The 21,445-nt window shown below is 45.9% G+C and overlaps 1 protein-coding gene across 1 annotated transcript in view; it reads left to right on the forward strand.

The window, feature by feature from the left end:
- Nucleotides 1-21,445, forward strand: part of ASXL1 (ASXL transcriptional regulator 1) — a gene marked incomplete in the record, with an annotated part of 1,368,406 nt that overhangs the window by 698,480 nt on the left and 648,481 nt on the right. The window contains 1 exon segment of the mRNA XM_044090352.1: nucleotides 3,546-3,646. Coding sequence (XP_043946287.1) covers nucleotides 3,546-3,646 — 101 coding nt within the window.

Here is a 21,445-nt window from a genome sequence, read left to right on the forward strand (position 1 = left end):
GGAGCCCCAGTACTATGAAATTTTGTTTCCAAGTGGAAAAGATTTTCTGTTTGGTGCCAGAAAAGAGAACTGGAACCCCTCTCTCTGGGCATTCCTTTAGTACTTTCTTACCTGTGTGAGTTACTTAGTAGTGGCCTTTCATATGCCTCAAAGTCCACTGCTCTGCTCTGTCTGCTTGTTTGCCATTGACTTCCCCCTTAACTTCCCGGTTAGCAGTTAAGCTTTTCCTTAAAGGCGTTCTTCATATGAAAATTTCCAGGAAAACAGTTCCTCCTCCTTGGGATTTAAACTATGTTTTAGAGAACCTTACTCAGGCCCCTTTTGAGCCAGCGGTCTCTGCTTCCCTGAAGTTTTGCACATGGAAAACAATACTTTTTTTAGCTTTAACGTCTGCTAGAAGTGTTTCTGAGATTTGGGCATTGATGGCTTCACCCCCCCCCCTTTTTGGTTTTCCACAAGAACAGAGTATCTTTGAGAACTAATCCATCTTTCATGCCCAAAGTGGTGAATGAGTTGTCCCTTAATCAGTCCATTCAGTTGCCCACTTTCTTTCCCACTCCTCAGTCTCCTAGTGAAAAGGGTTCTGCATTGTTTGGATGTGCATAGACAGCTCATATTTTATCATAACAAAACAGTCTATCAGGAAGTCTTAGCAACTCTGTGTCCTTTCATCCCAGGGCTCTGTGTTTACCTGTCTCCAAACAAACCGTCTCTGCCGGGATTTCTAAGGCCATTATGTTTTGCTATGACTTTCATGGGAAATCCATGTCTTCTGTTAAGGTCCATTCTACCAGCTTTATTGCTTCCTCGGGAGCTTTCTTCATAGGTCTACATGCTCATTCCAATTTGGAGGCTGCTACTTGGTCGTCTGCTCATACTTTTATAAAACATTACGTGCTAGACACAGTCTCCAGATCCAGGGCAGAATTTGATAGATTTGCTAGGGCAATTCTGCATGAATTTTTAGAAAATGCATCTGCATAGTCTTCCTCTACTCGTCTCTCCTTCCTGGGTCCCCTTTGAGCTTTTTCACTCTCCCATATGTAAATAATACTGCAACATTGAATAGAAGGACATAGAAGTAGTTGTGTAAAATCTTACCATAACCATAGATGTCATTCTCTTGTATGTTGCAGTATTCTGTCTCTTCTGCCTTCCCCCTACTACTTGTACTTTCCTAGGATGACTACTTGTCATGTGGCCTTGCATTACTTTCCTCTTGGGGCTACCTTATTCTGAGGGTGGTACATGTGAACGTCCCTTTTATGACTGATGTTGACAGTGACTTCGTGTGACGTCCTACATACTGGCAGTGGCAATAAGCTTTTGTATACAGGCCAGACGTCTGGTCGACTGGTGGAGTACAAGCCATATGTAAAGTATACTGCAACATTGAAGAGAAGGACATGTATGGTTATTGTAAGAGTTTACACAACTGTTCTTTCTTGCATAACTATACTATAATTGAGCCTTCGCAGTCAGACTCAAGGCACTTTGTTCTCTAGTGTTTGGGATCCACCTAGATCCATTAGGATGAGAGCCATTGGGGGGCATCATTCATCAATCAGACAGCCATCATTGTTGCTTGTCTCTCTGTCAACTGTCAAAAGCTGCAAGCATGAGCACTACCATGGCCCTTCATGAAGCAGATGTTTTATTCTGAAGGTGTTCCTTAAATAGAAAGAATGCAACCTTGACTCCTCCCTTGAGTTGAGGCCAGTATTAACATGCAGGCCACAATTCCTTCCCCTACGCAAGTACATGCTTCTGTGCACTTGATCATTGAGGGCTGCTGCTCTGTGATGGTTTGTTCCCTACATACCCATCCTCAGATTGTACACCTACCTTCCTCCAAAAATCTGCTACAGTCTCCAACAGCTTCACCACACCCATCTTTCCTGTTAGTTCTGTCAAGCATCTGAGTCATTAATTGATCCCTGGTCACCCAAGTCATGTCAGGGCTGGCATAGCAGGACTGAAATTAAACCAGTTTACAGCAGTATATTTTAGTATATCAACTGCACACACTTGGTGTATAAAATGGATTTGTAAGAAGGGTTATGAGCGGTAGAGCAGAATATTTTCAGTATAATTACAATAATTCTTATGTCTGTGAATGATGATACCCAGGCAGGACACATCTACATTGTAAATCTATGGCCCAGTACAGACCCTTGTGGAAATCCACCTGACAGCAGAGTTTGAGGCGTTGGTTGCAGGTGTCATTTTCTGAGGTTTGCCCTTTGCATAGTAGCGAAACAAAGAAAGAACCTGTTCATTTAGCTAGTAGTTTAGCTGTAAAGTGATTGACACTGTGGTTTATAGAGATAGAAATAATGGTTGTATTAACAGGTGCTGAACCAAATGCGTTAATCTCTCTCACTGAGCAGACCTGGGACTATGGTAGGGGATGTGCACTTAAGAAATTTCTGAAACCAGACAAAGGCATAGAACCGTAGTTAGCCAGATGACACGCCAGTTGTATTAACACTTCATTTTCTGAGATCTTATTCAGAAATGGAAGATAAGAATTGGGTTTGAAGTTGTCAGGTTATGTGAATTCTTGTTCTCTTAATGGTAGACCATTTTGTTTTCTAAGGATAGGAGCAGTCAGAGCACCTTTTTGTACTTTGTGGAGTGTATTGTAATACCGAGAATGCATAGTCTTGTAATACCAAAGGCTCTGTATCCTCAAAAAAGTGATGCAGCCAACTTTATGTATAAAAAGATAGCTGCAACAAGTTTGCTGTTGCAGGTATGAACCTCACTATTATCAAAGAAAGCAGTTGAACTGCTAACAAAGATGGCATTCATCTGGGTACAGCATTTAAAACCATCTACCAGCTTAAAAAGTGTTTAACACACTTTAAGAAACTACATACATGATAGCTGAGAGAAGCGCTTGTCTAGTCAACAATCAGCTTTAAAAGCCACTACATTCCTTATGTTATACAGTTTAACTGGTGGTGTCACACAGGAGCAGCTAAAACTCCCAATGTACTGGAAAACATTAGCAGATTTCTGATCTTAGCCAGTTGTCTTTATGCTCTGAAAATTGTCAATAAATTCAGCTGTTGAAATTTTGCTCATTGTGAATTTTGAACATGTTTCTTGAGTGTGTTGTTACAGTGGTTAAGTCATAATCTTTTACAAAATTAATGGAGCGTATTACACTTAAGCAAAAATAATGTAATACTGCTAAAGCTCATAGTAGCAGTCACTATATTTAACAGTATACATGCAGTTGAATGAGTTTAATGATGCATGACTGTTGTAGTGCAATTTAAAGCTGAAGAGGGGCTTGAGAGTCAGTTCAAGTACCATACAAATAATGGTTAAATAATTGAAGTGCCATGTTTTCAAAGTATATGCTGCCTAGTTTTTGTGTGAAACGGATATATTTTATTGAAATAAATTTCTATGCAGTTTTTGCAGGGGAAAAGATTTAACAGCTCAGAATACTGAAGGCCCAGTAAGAGTGTACATGATGGAGTTACTACAATGTCAAGTGGGCTTAATGCTTTCTGTTTCTGATTTATTTCAAGCTTCACTTGATGAAACTTCTTCCAATGCCTCATGTAGCACGGAATCTCAGAGCAAACCACTTTCCCCATCTAAGCAGAACAGCCATAGGGCCATTCAGCAGGTACGTTTCAAGTGTGCATATGTAGGGCAATGGTGTGAATCAGAGTAAAACTATTGTGGAACTTAATGTTCTAGTTTGTTGGTATATTGCAATTTTTCTAAACCAAAGCAGTGGAAATTATTTTTGTATGTGTTAAGCAAAATCGCAAATCATTAGTTGGTCTCCATCTTCCAACATTGCAAAAGTGTCATAAAGCTGCAGAGCAAGACTATACTTTTCCTAAAATTTGAGGAGGTATGGAAGTGTGATATGTGATGGCTATTCCTCCTCCGTTACTTCTCAAACCTTACAGTACCTGTATTAGCTTTTACGCTTCCTGAACTTTGTTCCCGAAATAAGATGCATTCTTACTGTAAGTCACATCTGCAGTCATAACTTCGAGGATATCTGCTGCAGAGCTCATCCCGTCTGTACTCTGACCTTGTGTCTTCTGCCTTCTGACTGTCTCGGGATAAAACTACATGTATGGTCAACCATTTTTAGTTCTGTATTGTTGCGTGGTGTGATAGTCTTAGTTCATTGATCAAGGCCATGAGTGGAGTAGCACAGGTAAGTAGTTTCTTGAGTTATAAGCTCATTTCTTTGGTAGAGAGCTTATTGTTGTAGGGGTTGTGTTAGTGTTTTTTTGACTGAAGTTGAGTTTTCTGGTGTCTGCTAGGGCTGGCTGGTCTAGTTTGGAGGTTTCGGGATGCTGGCCAGACAAAACAAGTGTGCTTGCAAAACACTAACTTAATCCAGTCTAGACACTTCAGGACAGGCAGCCGTAGGCATTACTGATTCAGCACCATGGGTATTTCCATAGCTCTAACTCCTCCCCTAATTCCCATAATGCCCTCTGGTCTTCACTTTTTTTAGAGCTTATTTGCCGCTTTCTGTTACCGGACATGATTCCTACTTCAAGTGTCTAAGAAACTTTTTTTCAGCTGATAAGTACCATGTTTTCTCAGTATTTACTTAGATGTATATAGCTATTTTTTCCCTGAAATATGCTTAAAATCTAATTTTTGCTAATTTTCTGTCATACTACTTTCTCTGTTATGTTGGACTGCTAGCCATTATCCTTCCATTCCTTCTGCTCTGGCAGTTTGATATCTATGTAGAATTCAGGTTTCATCTCCTAATTTATCAGGTAAAGGTGGTTTACTGACAATTCTACTGTTTTTTTTAATTAACAGTTAATTAGCAGTTGAAAATTGTGAAATAGTTAGTTTAGTGCACTAATTGAGCTAGCTTCTTGATTGTAGTTACTGGCATATCTCTTGGAGATCTGCTGTTTTTCATGGTGTTTTCATTGCAGGTAGGGACTTGGGATTCCGTAAGTGCTCCAAATGCAAACACAAACTCCTCTCCACCCCTACCCCCCCACCCCCAAAAAAAAACAAAGAATTCACACAGGCTTGCGAGGTCCTGTACCTGGATCATTGAGTCTGTTGTGAAATGAGGAAAAAAAAAATAGGTATTGCACTGCTCGAGCCAAAAAAAAAAAGAACAAGTTAATATTAGAAGGATTTCTTCTTTGAAAGGGACAAAGATGGTAGATGGGAAGGTCCTAAGGGAAAAAAAAGAGACTTGCAGTTGAGGGAAAGCACAAGGATTCCTACAATCCACCTTCTGCTAAGGTTCCAAGGAAGGGAAAGAGATTTCTCTGTTGGAATTTATTTGAAAGCCTTTGAAACTTCTACTTTTTCCTGTAGTAATTTCCTGTGCCAAAGTTCGTTGGCCCTGGTCCAGCTGCAAGGAGAAAGTGATGCAGCTTCTCAGACCAATAGCTTTTCAGATGCTTAGAGATGACTATCTTTGGCCATGTCTGTCAGGTTGATCAGGTCATTACAGTGCCCCCTTTTACACATGGATTGGGACTGCATGGTGAGGGTCGTAATTAATGCCCAAATAGAATTTGGTGTCTTCTGTCTGTTTCTGTGGTGGTTAAAGAATGACCAGCCATCTCCACTTTTGTTCTGAGTTGTGTTCCTGTTCTGGCACCAGTTTGTTCATAGGTTTGTAGGTGTATACTAGGCACTTTGAGCCCTTAGTTGCTAGTAGCTTTCTCTGCTCTTGAGATTACTCCGATTAGTGCCAAGCCACTTCCTATGTATAAGACAGTATGTTGGATGTTCTCATACAGGGCTACTCTCCTCTCTACACTGCAGATGTCCTTGGGATGCATGATATACGAGGGAGATGCATGCATCCCCTGCATTTTTTTTCTTTTTTTCCTGCTAAAGTTTTTGAAGGGTCTGATTGAAGGTACTGTTGGGCAACTTTCAGAGCTACATTAAGTACCCATTTTAAGATGGTCTTATCCTACTTTATAGAATGGTTGTACTGCTTATTTGCCTTTTAGAGAAGGTGAGATGTCCTGAATAAAAGTACTGATATAGTATTTCTGACATATGGGTTGTCACTACTGATGTCCAACTGGGATACCAAAGCTTTCCTTTCCCATGATCGTACATCTGCATGACATACGCTTATATGCATTAAGGTATATAGAGAGACGCGTGTGGATCCCAGACTATCTTGCTGCCAGTCTGAATGCAGGTTGTACATCCATTGGGACTGATCATGGTTTGGTACATTTGTTTCCATCTTTTATCCGCATATGTGCTCCATTGGGGAACCTTCCTTTTTCCTTCTGTTTTGGAGAAAGTTGTGAGATGTCAACTTGGAGGAGTAAGTGCAATTGCAGTAGACAGATTCTGTACAAGGACTTGCATACCAAGTGTCTTTTTTGCCTAGGCCCGGAACATTATTACGAATATTGCTCAGTCTGTCAATTGTTCATTCCCAAAACCCTTAGGTCGAGGCTTCCCACACTGAACACCTTTCTAGAGACCCAGTATTTTTAAATGCTTGGCCCAGTCCACGATGGCCGACTCCGCATCCTCTTGATGCCCTTCTACCACCAAATAAAAAAACAAGAGGTCTCGAATGGTTAAGCAGTGTAACGTTTGACTCTTACGTATCTGCTTTGGTTCCAGATCTTGCAGTACATCAGTTTACCTACCTCTCAGTTGCCTGCCATCGAGACCCCGTTGGAGGTCACTATGACTTCTGTGGCCTTGCAGACTGCTGAGATGTCCAGTGAACAGCTTTTCATCCTTTCTGAGGGATTGCACATTGCCCCTCAAATTTAGGTGGGGAAGACATCCCAGGCAATGTAATGGAAGTCAAACAGGGTCTGAACCTCTGGATCTCATCCTGGCAGATGTCATGCCCAAAAAGAAAAAGCACAAGACTAGGCATGTGGCCTCTCCCTCAGTAGCTAGGGAAAATAAGTGGATAGATTTCTCACAGTGGTTGTTCAAAGCTGGTACGTCTTTGACTCCTCCCTCCTTTGGGTCTTCTGAACCACAGGCTGCTCCTCAAAAATCTTGCACTGGTTTTGTTTCCTTCTGATGAGAAACAGGCTGTGACTCTGACCGTTCCTCTCAGCTGCATTCTCCAGGACAAATCTCTTCTGATGAAGAGGACTTTTCTGATGAAGGGATTCCCCTGTTGAGGAATATTCCTTTGGGGAGAATATACAGAACATGATGTAGCACTTAGGCAATCCATGCAGATCTCTCCTGTTCAGAAGAGGTTTTACAGCATCTTGGAGATTTCCTGTCCTTGTGGCTTTTCAGGACACCTTTCAGTCGACTTCTGGACTTAATTCTCAGTTACCAGCTCTTGAAAGACCAGACAGGTCTTACAAAGTAGCTGCTGACTTTTATTTATACAAGAATCTAGTGGCAGAACCCTCTTCAGTATCTGTGTTCAGGCTAATGCCCTACTTACAAAGACAGTAGGACTATGGATAGATGGGGAAAGAAGGTTTACACATCTGCTACCTTTGCTTTTAGGGCTATTAACTACCAGACTGAAATGACAAATACTTCTATCTCTGTCTTGCATTCCTTAAAGTCATACTATACCATCCTACAGCAGAGTCTCTGCTTCAAATGCAGAGGTACCTGCAGCCATCAAAAAGAATGTCCTAGAAGATGCATAGGCTATCCATCCCTCTAATAAAGATTTTGGAATGATAGGCTAGGGAAGAGAATCTGTGTCCAGTGTATTTTGTCATATGATTGAACTTCATGACCCATAGGGCTCATTTTCAGAGGTATTGCACAAAAAGCATCTGAGAATCTGAAATATTTGACAGCCATGAACCTTTGATCCCAGCTGGGCACACAGGTGGCTGCCGTGAGTAACTATCTTCCTTTGACTATACGTCCTTTAATGTACCAGTTGGGGCAGCAGGGTCAGGCCTGACTTTGAGACAGGCTTGGATGCAGTTCACAGATTTCCCTGACTTTTTTTAAAGCAGCCTTCACCAGTGCCTCTTTCGATGGCAGTACGCTGTTCGAGCAACAAGTGAAAGAGACTGTCCAACTCTGAGCTAAGTGCAGGATTCTCACTACAGTGGGATAGAAATTTGACACCCCACAAAGGTATCCAGAAGGTGGGGGGTTGACAACTTGGTGTTGTGTATTCTAGCAACAAACAGATTTTAGATTCCTGCTGAAGAGGGAATTTCAGTCCAGATGCCGCTCTAGAGGAAGAGGTGGTCCTAACAACCAAGGGAGGTAGGGGTCATATTGGGGATGTCACTCCTACAATCCCTGAAGATTTTCCTGGACGTTTTCCCTCTGAAGACAGTCAGGGGTTGCCTATTCTTTCATACTTTGGCATGGATGGTCATCACAACAAATGTGGGTAAAGACAAAGGAGAAATTTTGAGGTTACGTCATTCCTTTTTCTGTAATGCTCCCAATTCAGACTTGCCATCAACTGTGCCACCCAGACAAAGGGAAGCAGCTTTAAAGGACAAAAGGAGATGCAGATACTCGAGAGTAATCTGAGGTCCCACCAGACCAGAACAGACCAGAGGGGATTCTGATTTTACTCCATATTCCTTTTAGTGCCCAAAAAGACCACAAAGATCTCAGGCAGATTTTAGATCCAAGTCTGCTCAACCACTTTGCAAAGGAGGAGTCGTCTTTCCATATGGTCATGGTGCAGTCTACACCGCTGTGCCTTGAGGTGGGGGATTGGTTGTGCTGTTTAGATTTTAACAATGCCTACCTTCACATATAAAAGGACAGGGCACAAAGAAAACTCCACTACTTCCATGTTAGAGCCAATCACTTTCAATCTTGGCCCCTTAGGTCTTCCCACATCCCCCTGGGTGTTCACCAAATGTATGGCTGCGGTCACAGTGCACATGCAACTTTTTTCTAGGGGAATGAGTCTTTACATACTAATGATTGGCTCCTGGGAATTGCATGTGTGGTTGAACTTGTACTTTCAAGACAGCAGTTGCTCAGAGTCTTCTTGCCTTTGGGGATAACTATAAACATGAGCAAGTCCCAACTGGAGCCACAAGATCTTACCTGCGTAGACTGTTGGTGAGACAGCTGGCAGTTCTGCCACAGGAAAGAATCTTAATTTCTGAGGTCTGCTGCCTACTTCAAGCTTAGCCATCAGCAGCACATGCCCTCACAGTAATTTTCATGGCTGCATCAATACAGATGATTCCCAGTGCCCATGCAAAATAAGAGTTTTATAGTGGACTCTGAGTGCAGTGGGACCAGTCCCTTTAGCCGTTATAACCCAAGATCAGGTTGTATTGGATAGTCAGAGTCTAAATGGGTAGATGATTCCACACAGCCTTTTGATTGGGTCTTCCTTCACCAAAGGAATTCTGCTTGCAATAGTTACCATAGATGCATCTACTCTGTTTGTGGGCACTTCTCAGACAGGATAGTTCATAATTCATAGACTACGATGGAGACCTCCCTTTACAAGCACACTTGAGATAAGGGCAGTCTTCCTAGCATTGCAGACATTTCAGGTTGAGCTCACTTGAGTGGCAGTTACTACACAATAGGACAGTCATAATCATCTTTCGGCTCTTCCCGTTAGGGGTCGCCACAGTGGATAATCAGTTTCCATTTCTTCCTGTCCTCTACATCTTGCTCTGTCACACCAACCACCTGCATGTCCTCTCTCACCACATCCATAAACCTTATCTTAGGCTTCCCTCTTTTCCTGTTACTTGGCAGCTTCATCCTTGGCATCTTTTTCCCAATATATTCTGCATCCCTCCTCAGCACATGTCCAAACCAGCGTAGTCTTGCCTCTCTGGCTTTGTCTCCAAACCTTCCAACCTGGGCTGACCCTCTAATATACTTATTCCTAATCCAGTCCATCCTCCAACACCCAGTGCAAATCTTAACATCTTCAACTCTGCCACGTCAAGGTCTGACTCTTGCCTTTTTGTCAATGCCACTGTCTCCAACCCATGTAACATAGCTGGTCTCACTACCCTCTTGCAGACCTTCCCTTTCACTCTTACTGTTACTAAATCACTCCTGAGACGCTACTCCACCCACTCCATCCTGCCTGTACTCTCTTCTTCACATCTCTTCCACACTCACCATTACTCTGAACTCTTGATCCCAAGTACTTAATCTTATCCACTTTTGCCACCTCTGCTCCCTGCATCCTCACCATTCCTCTATCCGCCCTCTCATTCAAACACATATTCTGTCTTAGTCCTGCTGATCTTCATTCCTCTTCTCTCTAGAGCATATCTCCACCTCTCCAGGATCTCCTCCACCTCTTCCCTACTCTCACTACGGATCACAATGTCATCAGCAAACATCATAGTCCACGGGGACTCCTGTCTGATCTTGTCTGTCAACCTGTCCATCACCATTGCAAATAAGAAAGGGCTCAGAGCTGATCCTTGACGTAATCCCACCTCCACCTTAAACGCATCCGTCACTCCCACCGCAGATCTCACTGCTGTCACACTACCCTCGTGCATATCCTGTACCACTCTTACATACTTCTCTGACACTCCCGACTTCCTCATACAATACCACAACTCCTGTCTAGGTACCCTATCATATGCTTTCTCTAAATCCACAAAGACACAATGCAACTCCTTCTGACCTTCTCTGTACTTCTCCATCAACACTCTCAGAGCAAACGTCCCATCTGTAGTGCTCTTTTCTGGCATGAAGCCATACTATTGATCACTAATCACCTCCCTTTTTAACCTAGCTTCCACTACTCTTTCCCATAACTTCATGCTGTGACTGATCAGTTTAATCCCTCTGCAGTTACTACAGCTCTGAACATCACCCTTATTCTTAAAAATCGGTACCAAAACACTTTCTCCATTCCTCAGGCATCCTCTCGCTTTCCAAAATGTCATTAAACAATCCGGTTAAAAACTCCACTGCCATTTCACCTAAACACAGATATGTCATCTGGACCAGCAGCCTTTCCATTCTTCATAGCTATCTTTACGTCCTCCTTGCTAATCCATTGCACTTCATGATTCACTGTCCCTATATCATCCAACCTTCTCTCCCTCTCATTGTCTTCATTCATCAATCCCTCAACGTACTCTTTCCATCTGCTCAACACACTCTCCTCACTCGTAAGTATGCTTCCCTCATTATCCTTTATCACCTGTACCTGCTGCACATTTTTCCTAGCTTGGTCCCTCTGCCTAGCCAATTGGTACAGGTTCTTTTCTCCCTCCTTAGTGTCCAGCCTTTCATACAGCTCTTCATATGCCTTATCCTTCGCCACCTCTTTCTTTGCCATGCACCTCATCTCCTTATATTCCTGTCTACTTTCTTCATCTCTCTGACAATCCCACTTCTTTGCCAACTTCTTTCGCTGTATACTCTCCTGTACTTCCTCATTTCACCACCATGTCTCCTTGTCATCCTTCCTCTGTCCAGATGTCATACCAAGCACCTTTCAAGCCGTCTCCCTTACTAGCTCTGCTGTAAGTTACCCAGCTATTTGGTAACTTTTCACTGCCACCCGGTGCCTCTCTTCCCTGAACTCCACCTCACAATTACCCTTTTTCAATTTCCACCATTTGATATTTGGTGCTGCCCTTACTCCTCCTCCTCCTCCTCTTGATCACCAACGTCATCTTACATACCGCCATCCTATGCTGCCTAACTACACTTTCCCCAGTCACCACTTTACAGTCTCCAATCTCCTTCAAACTGGCCCTCCTACATAAGATATAATCCACCTGTGTGCATCTTCCTCCACTCTTGTATGTCATCCTATGCTCCTCCCTCTAGTTAAAATACGTATTCACCACAGCCATGTCCATCCTTTTCGCAAAATCCACTACCATCTGACCTTCTTCATTCCTTTAACACCATACCTACCCATCACTTCCTCATCCCCTCTGATGTTCATCGTGCATACAGCTGCAGTCATAACAGATGGGTTCTCCTGTCATCAGGCGGGTCCTCGGTCGGCCGAATTCCAAAGTCTAGGTCCGGCGTCGGTTGTCGTCGCTTCTTCCCTGACGTCAGTGTGACAGGGGTATAAAGGAACCAGCCGACGACATTTTCTTCAGTATTTCTTGCTGCGCGGTGCCCGAAGCAGAAGCAGTTCGCAAGTGCCGGTCGGCCAGCTCCTGAGATTACGAAAATTTGGAAACCGAAGTCTTCTTAAAAGCTAAGTACCCCGTTGGGGAAACTTTTCTTGCCTCAGACCGATGTCAGACAAAGTTAACAATTGTATTTCTTGTGGGAAGCAAATACCGCATAAGGATTTCCATTCCCTCTGTTTACCTTGTTTAGGCCCAGACCACGACATCTCGGTCTGTCGCTTTTGTGCTACATTCAACAAACGCACTATTAAGCGTCGGGCGGAGTTCGCCCAGCATTATTTTGGGAAAGCATTTAACTATACTATGTCGTCGGACACTCCGACTCCGGTTTTGTCTAAAAAACGCAAAGACAAGGACCCACACACGAGGTCCGCGGCCTCTACCAACACCATGCCAAAGCCGACTACACGTGGTCCGGTTCTCAGCGAGGCGCCTACGCAGCCCCTGACTACCGACGACCTGTCTTTGACGGTGTCTCCTGTGCCCGAGGTCGCAGGCTCCTCGGCCCACACCCTGACTACAGTTACCGAAGCCACTCTTGGCGTTGATACTCAGAATGTGGACAGGTCCACCTCCACTCAAGGTGTCTTCAGACCTTCCTCTTCCTTCTCCATTAAGGCTTTCACAAAGTCTAAAGCAACCATGCACTCAGACCAGCTTCACAGGGCCCATCTCCAGGCCCCATGCCTAAGAAACAGATGCTTAAAATGGCTGAGGATTTAATTACTCTTATCAGAGGTTCTCAGCCTCCTCCGGACAAAAGGCCTAGAGTGGAGGAAGATTCCCCCTCTTCTGATCAGGGCTCCATTATTTCAGAGCACTCTGATGATCAGGAACATTCTTACTCCCCTTTTGAAGACTCTGATGCGGAGGAGTCCATCCCTTCTGTATCCCCCCCTGAGGATTACTCATTTGGGGAAACTTTGCATACCTTAAGGGAACACTTCCACTGGGAAGGCCAGGATTATTCAGATTCCAAGAAAAGGTTCAGGGAATTTCTCTTGCTTCCTCAGCACAGGCCTCTGGCTATACCTCCTGTATTGGACATCCTAGATGATGTTTACTCGGAGGCCTGCCTTAACCCGGATTCTCTACCTCCAGCTCCAGTTAAGCCTGACAGGTACTACAGGGTCCCTGACTCGCACCAATTTCTATACAAAAGCCATGCTGCTGACCCAGAAACCATCTCACAGGGCCCCAAGGGAGTTAGGGCCTCCATTGCTAAAAATCTATTGCCTTCCAAGAGAGATTCCAGATCCTTAGAAAGGTGGGGAAAAGGGTATATACCTCTGCTACCTTATCTATGAGGGCCTTAAACTGTTATTTTCATATGCTAAAATACCAACAGTTTTTGTTATCACAATTGAAAAGAAAAATGTCACAACCTAAACAACCAGACTTGAAGGAGTTGCAGGATTTGATGCATAGTGCAGAACAAGTGGGTAAGCATATACCTTACAATGTGGTTTTGATGCTCTAGAGGTCTCATGTAGAGCTGCTGTTACAGGATCAGTCATACGTAGGCATGCCTGGCTCAAGGAACAAGCCTTGCCTGATCATGTCAAAGCTAAATTACTAGACGCCCCTCTTCAAAAGGATGTACTATTTGGTGCTAATGCGGAGGAGGTATTAAGGAAAATGGAGGAAAATGCTAAATCAATGCAAACTGTGAAAGAATTTCTACAGGTCCAACCCCCACGTTTTAGTAGAAATTGGCCTTCCAAAAACTGGTCCTTTCCTGCCACAGACAGACCCCAAAGAGGCAGATACAGGCGCCCGAGGGGCAGAGGACAATCCCAAGGATCGTATAGAGGCAGACAGTGGCAAGCTTCTACACAAAGAGGTGGTGAGGATAACTCGCAATCTTTCAGAAAGCAAACCCAATGACTTCCCCTTTGCATGCCAACCAAGTCTCAAATGGCAGCCCCATTAGGAGGAAAGCTGGCATTATTTTCAAAAAATTGGCATATGGTCACAAAGGACAAATGGATCCTGGACATTATAAACCGAGGCTACAAATTCCATTTTCACACCCTTCCAAAAATGAGAGGCATGCCAAACCTGCCACACAAAGGGCAGAGATACAAAGGCAAATTACAGATCTCATAAACATGAAAGCTATTCAAGAGGTACCTACGCACGAACAAGGTCAGGGTTTTTATTCCAGGCTATTTCTGGTACTAAGGAAGGGAAAAGATTGGAGACCTATTTTGGATCTATCCATCCTAAACACATTTCTACTCGTACCAAAATTCAAGATGCTCACTCTACAGCAACTTCTTCCCATGCTGGGCAAGGAGTCTTGGCTGGTAACATTGGACCTCAAGGAGGCATACCTGCATGTCCCAATCAGACAAAATTGCAGAAGGTACCTCAGATTTCTTGCAGGTTCAACCCATTATCAATTCTCTGCATTGCCCTTTGGCTTATCTACTGCGCCCAGAGTATTCACGAAATGCCTGGCATCAGTAATTGCCTACTGCAGACTTCAAGGGATTCAAATATACCCCTATTTGAACGACTGCCTGATCCAAGCGGACAGCAAGCACATTCTTCTGAAACATCTGGCTTATGTAATAATGTTGTTGAACTCTCTGGGATACACCGTCAACAAAAAGAAATCAAGGCTAATACCCTCTCGGAAGATAATTTTCCTGGATGCCAACTTGGGCACAAACACCCAGATGGCCTACCTCACGCCAGAGAAGCAGGGGCAACTAATTCAATACTTCAGAGCACTAGCAAATTGCACCAGGCTGACTGCAAGGAAAATCCTGCAGGCTCTGGGATTCATGGCAATCTTGCATCTTACTAATCCCATGTGCAAAGCTGCATATGAGGAAACTACAATGGTACCTAAAAAACATATGATGGTAATGGGATCCTATCTCGCCTACATTCATAACAGATGGGTTCGGAGCCGATCCATCGGCTCCGACTCGGCCACTATACACTAGAACTAAGTCTCTCATTGGCTGGGCTCCCCCTTATCCCAGAATGCACCACACCTGCTTCCCCAGATCTCGTTTGCCACTTTTCAAGCTGGACGTGGTCTCGACTTGGCTGGAGCGAAGTGTATTTTCTACACCTTTTTGGTCTTTTTGACTAGGGTTTCTGTCAGTTTTTCAACAAACAGCTGTTTTAACAGCTTTGTGAGCGTTTGTTTCTCAGTTTTGTGAATTTTAGGATTTTATATATTTTTTTTTCGTGCGTCTAGTATACTGGGCAAGGCCCGTTTAAATTAGAGGGCCTTTGCCCTTTGCTGTTGTGTTTTACTTTGGTTGTGTGACTGTTTTTCCTGTTGTATCGGGCTAAGCCTGCTTAAGTTAGAGGGCTTTAGCCTACTTCTGTGTACTGTATTGTAGCGTTTTTGATCTGTTATCTGTTTTTCTACCTGGTTCAAGATGTCTAAGGAGCAGAAATCAGGGTTTAAAAAATGTGCTAAATATAATTATAAAATGTCTATCACAGACAGCCATGCTGTCTGCGTGTACTGTTTAGGGCCCAAACATCTACAAGATGCATGCAGTGTTTGTCACGCTTTTTCTTCCAGGGTCCTTCAGGAAAGAAAAAAACAAGCTAATACTTAGAGGTCTTATTAAGCCTTCATTTGAGGAAGCGTTGGCTTCATCTCCAGCTTCTAAAAAGAAAAGGTCGTCTGCTCCGACCAGCCCATCGGGCCCGACACCCAAGAAACATAAATCGTCGGCTCCGACCAGTCCGTCGGACCCGACATCCAAGAAACATAGATCAACCTCTTCTTCCTCGGCTCCAATGGCTTCGGAGCCAATGGCTGAAGGGTCTGCCTCGGTGCCTCTTTCCTCGGCTCCATTGGTGTCAGAGCCGCAGGTTAGTGCACAGAGAGGCCAATCACCTACTTCGGCTCCTTTGGTTTCGGAGCCGTTGGAGGTGTGCAGCTCAGACTCTTCCCCCTCGGCCCCGGAGCCGCCTTCGGCGCCGACACCTTTACAAACGGTTCCGATCTTTGATCCGATAGTGTTGGAACCTTTTCGGAGCCGGTTCCCTGTTTTATCGGAGCCGAGGCAGAAGGCTTCTCTGCCCCAGTCTGTTTCCTCCAAATCCTCTAGGTTGTCTGATTCGGATTTGGATAGGGTTATCCAGAGGCTGTTCCAGTCCCCAGTTTTTACTAAAATGATCTCGGCTCCAGCTCACTCGGCTTCGGAGCAGATTCCCCATTCCGTGCATTTGATTCCTCCTCCGACCCCCTTGGAGCCATTGGAGTCGGTGCTGGTAGAACGTAGCGGAATCGTCCAGTCGAAGCAGAGACCCCCTCTGAGTTTCTCTGCTCCGACCTTCATTCCTACCCTGTCCTCTGTGTCAGGGTTTGGTACCGGGTCTTCCTCAGTTGGGGCTGAGGGCAACACTGTGGAGCTGGCCTCTTCGATGCCCAGTCTTCCCCTTGGAGCATCGGCCGCAGGTATTCCCGGTACCGTCGTGGTCTCTCAGCAAGTGCCCTCTGCAGAGTCTGGAGGTCCTGCTTTTGAGGCCATGAGGAGTGCGCTGGCCATGACCTTGCCGGTTCAGCAAGTTTCTACCTCACCATCCCTAGATCTGGGTTCTGGTGACTTTGATGACGTTCTTTCCCACGACTGTGGGGCCCCAGGGCCTGAGGATACCCCCTTAGAGGGTTCCCTTCTTCTGGGGGGTCCTTCTGAATCTGCTTCGGATGAACCCCCAAGGAAGAAACTGTGCAAGAGGAAGCACGTTGATTCCCAAGATGAGTCCGTCACTTCAGGTACTGACCTCGATGATGCGGAGGGGTCCCCAAAATCGTCCTTGGATGACGTCTCCTTCTCGGAAATCCTTGAGATCTTGAGACAGAGAGGCAATTGGCAATCCAAAGCCCCTACCGCTGAGGAGTCAGTCTTCCTCAAGGCCTTCGGGGCCCAGCCCTCCTCCTCCTTGGTGTCTCCACCCTTCGACGAGTTGTTAGATTTAATCTCTCGGAGGGTGTGGGAGCATCCTGATACAGTGGAACCGGTGCCTGCCAGACCTAATAAGTTCCTTTCAGCCCCTCCCCAGAAGGAATTCCTCACTAAGGGTGTTGCAGTTGATGCGATGGTGGTGGCATCTGCCACTTAGCAGGACGTGGCAGAGGCTTCAACGTCTGTTCATCCTCCTAATAAGGACTCTAGGAGCATGGATAGGTACGGGAAGCGTACCCTTTCTTCAGCGACCTTTACCCTGCGGTCGCTGAACTATCTCTGTCATTTTACCAGGCTCCAAAGGGACCTCCTCAAGGAGTTAGGAGAGTCTCTTGCGGGTAATCTTCCTGAGGCGTTAGCCCAGACCGTAGGCGCCCAGATGACTACCCTATCTTCTATAGTCAACTCGTCCATGAGGCTCATTTCCTATGCAGCCGAAGGGCGAGTAGAGCAGCGGGCACAGGAGTGGCTCTAAGAACAAGCCTGGTTACGCTTGTGTCCACTTGCGGAGGCCTTTAAGTCTTCCTTCGCCGACGCCCCTTTTGATGGGTCCTCTCTGTTTGGACCCAAGGTGAAGGACACACTTACTCGGTGCGAGCAGGAGGGCAAGACCTTGACTGCCGTTGGGGCCCGTTTTTCGGCTCCCTCTAGACCTTACCCCAAGGCCCAGAGAGGAGGGAAAATGTGGTTCAGAAAATCCCAAAAGTTCTTCCCTACTCCACCGGGTGATTCCCCCCCTCTAGAGGCGGGGGGATTCAGGAGGACACCGCCCCAGAGGTGGCAGAGGCCCCCGTGACACTGGAGACCGGGATTCCTTTCGTGGTTCCTCCTACCCTCAACATCCCTAGGATGTGGCCTGGCTGTGCTTCTCCAGAGCCAGTCGGGGGTCGTTTTGCAAAATACCCACAGGCTTGGGAATCTATAACCAAGGATCAGTGGGTGCTTCGCATTGTAACCGGAGGCTACCTCATCCCCTTCTTCAAGCCCCCTCCTCCTACAAGGAGAATCCCGGACGTGCCACCCAGTCAACGGGATCAAGCAGCCGTAGAAGTTTCAAAGCTGCTAAGCAAAGGGGTCATCCAGCCCGTCCCCGCCGATCAGATCGGATCAGGAACTTACTCGAGATTATTTTTGGTGCCAAAAAAGACGGGACGTAAGGCCCACTTTGGACCTAAGCTCATTAAATCGTTTTGTGAAAAAGTCCAAGTTCCGGATGGTCACCCTTCAGTCCATTCTCCCGTTATTGGAGAAGGATGTCTGGATGTGCTCCATAGACCTCAAGGATGCTTACTATCACATTTTGATACGTCAAGAGTCCAGGAGTCATTTACGCTTCCGCCTAGGAACCAGTCATTTCCAGTTTCGTGCACTGCCCTTTGGTTTCACCACAGCCCCCAGGGTGTTCACCAAGTGTCTGGCAGTGGTGACAGCTCACCTGAGAAGTCTAGGATTCCAAGTGTTTCCCTATCTAGACGACTGGCTCCTCACTGCCACCTCCAAGCATCTACTGATTTGACCGCTGATGGCCACAGTAACTTTGGGTCTCTCGCTGGGAATCACTTTCAATTGGGAAAAATCTGTCCTGTAGCCATCTCAGCGTATCACCTTTATAGGCGCAGAGTTAGACACAAAAAGGATGCGGGCATTTTTGCCATCAGAAAGAATTCAGGTCCTACAATCTCGGATTCTAAACTTGTTACCCAAATTTCGAGTTCCTGCAAGACAGATTCTTCAGTTATTGGGCACGATGGCCGCGACTATTCTCCTAGTTCCATTAGCCAGGCTGCACATGCGGGTGCTGCAATGGCTATTATCGGTTCAATGGTCATATCAAGAACTTCCCCTGAACCATTTGGTTCTGATTACGGACGGTTGTCGTCGGGACCTCCGTTGGTGGCTGCGTCAGTCCAACCTGGACCGGGGGCGTCCCTTCGCCCTTCAGCCACCAGTTGCCACAGTGACCACGGACGCCTCCCAGATAGGGTGGGGGGGTCATTATCTGGACAGGTCTGTCCAAGGCATTTGGCAGGATTGCGAAGCGCACCTTCACATCAATGTCCTGGAAATGAGGGCGGTGCTTCTGGTTTTGCAAGCACTTCATCATGCTCTCCCCCAAGGTACTATTGCCATTCTATCCGACAACATGTCGGTAGTTTGGCACATAAGCAAGGCGGAACCAGGTCCTACCCCCTTTGCAGAGAGGCCATGAGAGTGTGGCGCTGGGCCATAGCTACCCAATGTTTCTTAGTAGCAACGCACATTCCTGGGAAATCCAATGTTATTGCAGACAGGCTCAGCAGGACTCTCCTGTTGCCCCACGAGTGGTCCCTCAACAACAGAGGGTCTGCGCAGATCTTCGCCAAATGGGGTCTCCCTTGTTGCGACTTGTTCGCCAGCCCCAACAATGCGAAGTGCAGAGAGTTCTTCTGACTCCCTCCCAGGGGCAGTTTCTCAGGGACGCTCTAGCCCACAATTGGCCCCCTGGTCTGCTTTATGCCTTCCCCCCGATGTCCTTCAAGAATGCAACTGCAGTCATAACTTATGGGTTGTCCTTCCTCAGGCAGCCCTCGGTCGGCCGGATTCCAAAGTCTGGGTCCGATGTTGGCTGATGTCGCATTTCTCTCCGACGTCAGTGCGGCTGGAGTACATAAGCATCAGCCGACACCATTTTCTTCAGTCTTTCTTGCCGCGCAGTGCCCGAAGCAGAAGCAGTTCGCAAGTGCCGGTCGGTCAGCTCCTATACTCTTCGAATCCGAAGTCATCAAAAAAGCTAAGTACCCCGTTGGGGACCTTTTCTTGCCTCAGCCGATGTCAGAAATTACTGAAAAAGTTAATAATTGTCTGTCTTGTGGTAAACAAATACCTCATAAGGATTTCCACTCTTACTGTCTTCCTTGCCTTGGCCCAGACCACGACGTCTCGGCCTGTGTTGCCTGTGCTCGCTTCAACAAGCGCACTCTCAGGTGCCGGGCGGAGTTCGCTGAAGACTTTTTCGGCTAAAAATTTGCGTATACAATGCCGCCGGAGCTTCCGACATCGCAAACGCCCAAGAAACGAAAAGACCGGGACCGACATCCTCGGCCTGCGTCTAGCACCGACTCCACGCCAAAACCTACCGCAAGTGCTCCGGTTCCCTCTGAGACGGTTATTCCACCGCTCCGAACCGAAGACACCGCAATACCGACGACTCCGATACCAGATACCACTCCGCCAGTTATAGATTTTCCTCCGGATACTGAAACCGAGGAAATGCCAGAGACCATTGCTGTAGATAAAGTCACTCCTGCACGTGGAGCTGCCAGGTCTCCTATGGCCATGTCTATTAAGGCCTACACTCGGGCTAAGGCAGCCAGCAAGAGTAAGCACCTTACAGCAAAAACCTTGCCTCAAACTATTCCTGAGACACAAATCATGTCTATGGCCGCAGACTTAATTTCCATGATTAGAGGTTCACAGGCCCATCCTGAGAGAGCATCCCAGCCTCCTCCAGATAAGATGCCCCGGGTTGATCCCTCTGAACTTATCCCTACAGATGAAGACTCTGAGGACTCTATCCACTCCGAGGGCCAGGAAGACCTCTTTCAGACCTATGAGGACTCGGATGCAGAGGATTCCATCCCTTCGGCCTCCCCTCCTGAGGATATTTCTTTTGGGGAAGTTCTGCATACCATGAGGGAACATTTCAAGTGGCAAGGCCAGGAATATTCTGATTCCAGAAAGCGCCTTCGAACCTTCCTTAAAAAGCCCCAGCACAGGCCCCTAGCTATTCCTCCTGTGCTTGATGTTTTGGATGATCTATATTGTGACTCCAGTGTTATCCCTGATTCCCTTCCTCTTGCACCAGCCAAGCCAGACAGATAGATATTACAGGGTCCCAGACACACATTCCCATTTGTTCAGGGCCCATACTGTGGATTTAGAAACTATTTCTTAGGGACCTAAAGGTGTTTCAGCTTCCACCTCTAAAAATCCCGTGCCTTCCAACAGGGAAGCTAGGTCATTAGAGAGATGGGGGAAAAAGGTGTACACCTCCACCACTTTATCTATGAGAGCTTTGAATTGCCTTTTTCATATGTTACAATATCAGGATTACCTGTTAGATGATTTACAGAAAACTTTGGCCTCTCCTGACCCTTTAGACAGGAAGTCTTTGCAGGAAGCTGTACATAACTCACAGCAAGTCAGCAATCACTTTCGGCAGTGTGGATATGATGCATTGGAAGCTTCATGTAGGGCAGCTATGACAGGGGCAATCATTCGCAGACATGCATGGTTAAAAGAACAACCTCTACCAGATCAGGTTAAGGCAAAACTTCTGGATGCACCCTTGGAAAAGAACAAGCTTTTGGTGCTAATGCTAAAGATGTGTTAAAGTCCATCGAGGAAAAAGCAAAATCAGTTCAGACGGTCAAAGATTTCCTCCAG

Source organism: Protopterus annectens, chromosome 12.part0 (genome assembly GCF_019279795.1).
Source record: "Protopterus annectens isolate FY-2018-M chromosome 12.part0, PAN1.0, whole genome shotgun sequence".
NCBI classification, from domain to species: Eukaryota; Metazoa; Chordata; order Ceratodontiformes; family Protopteridae; genus Protopterus; species Protopterus annectens.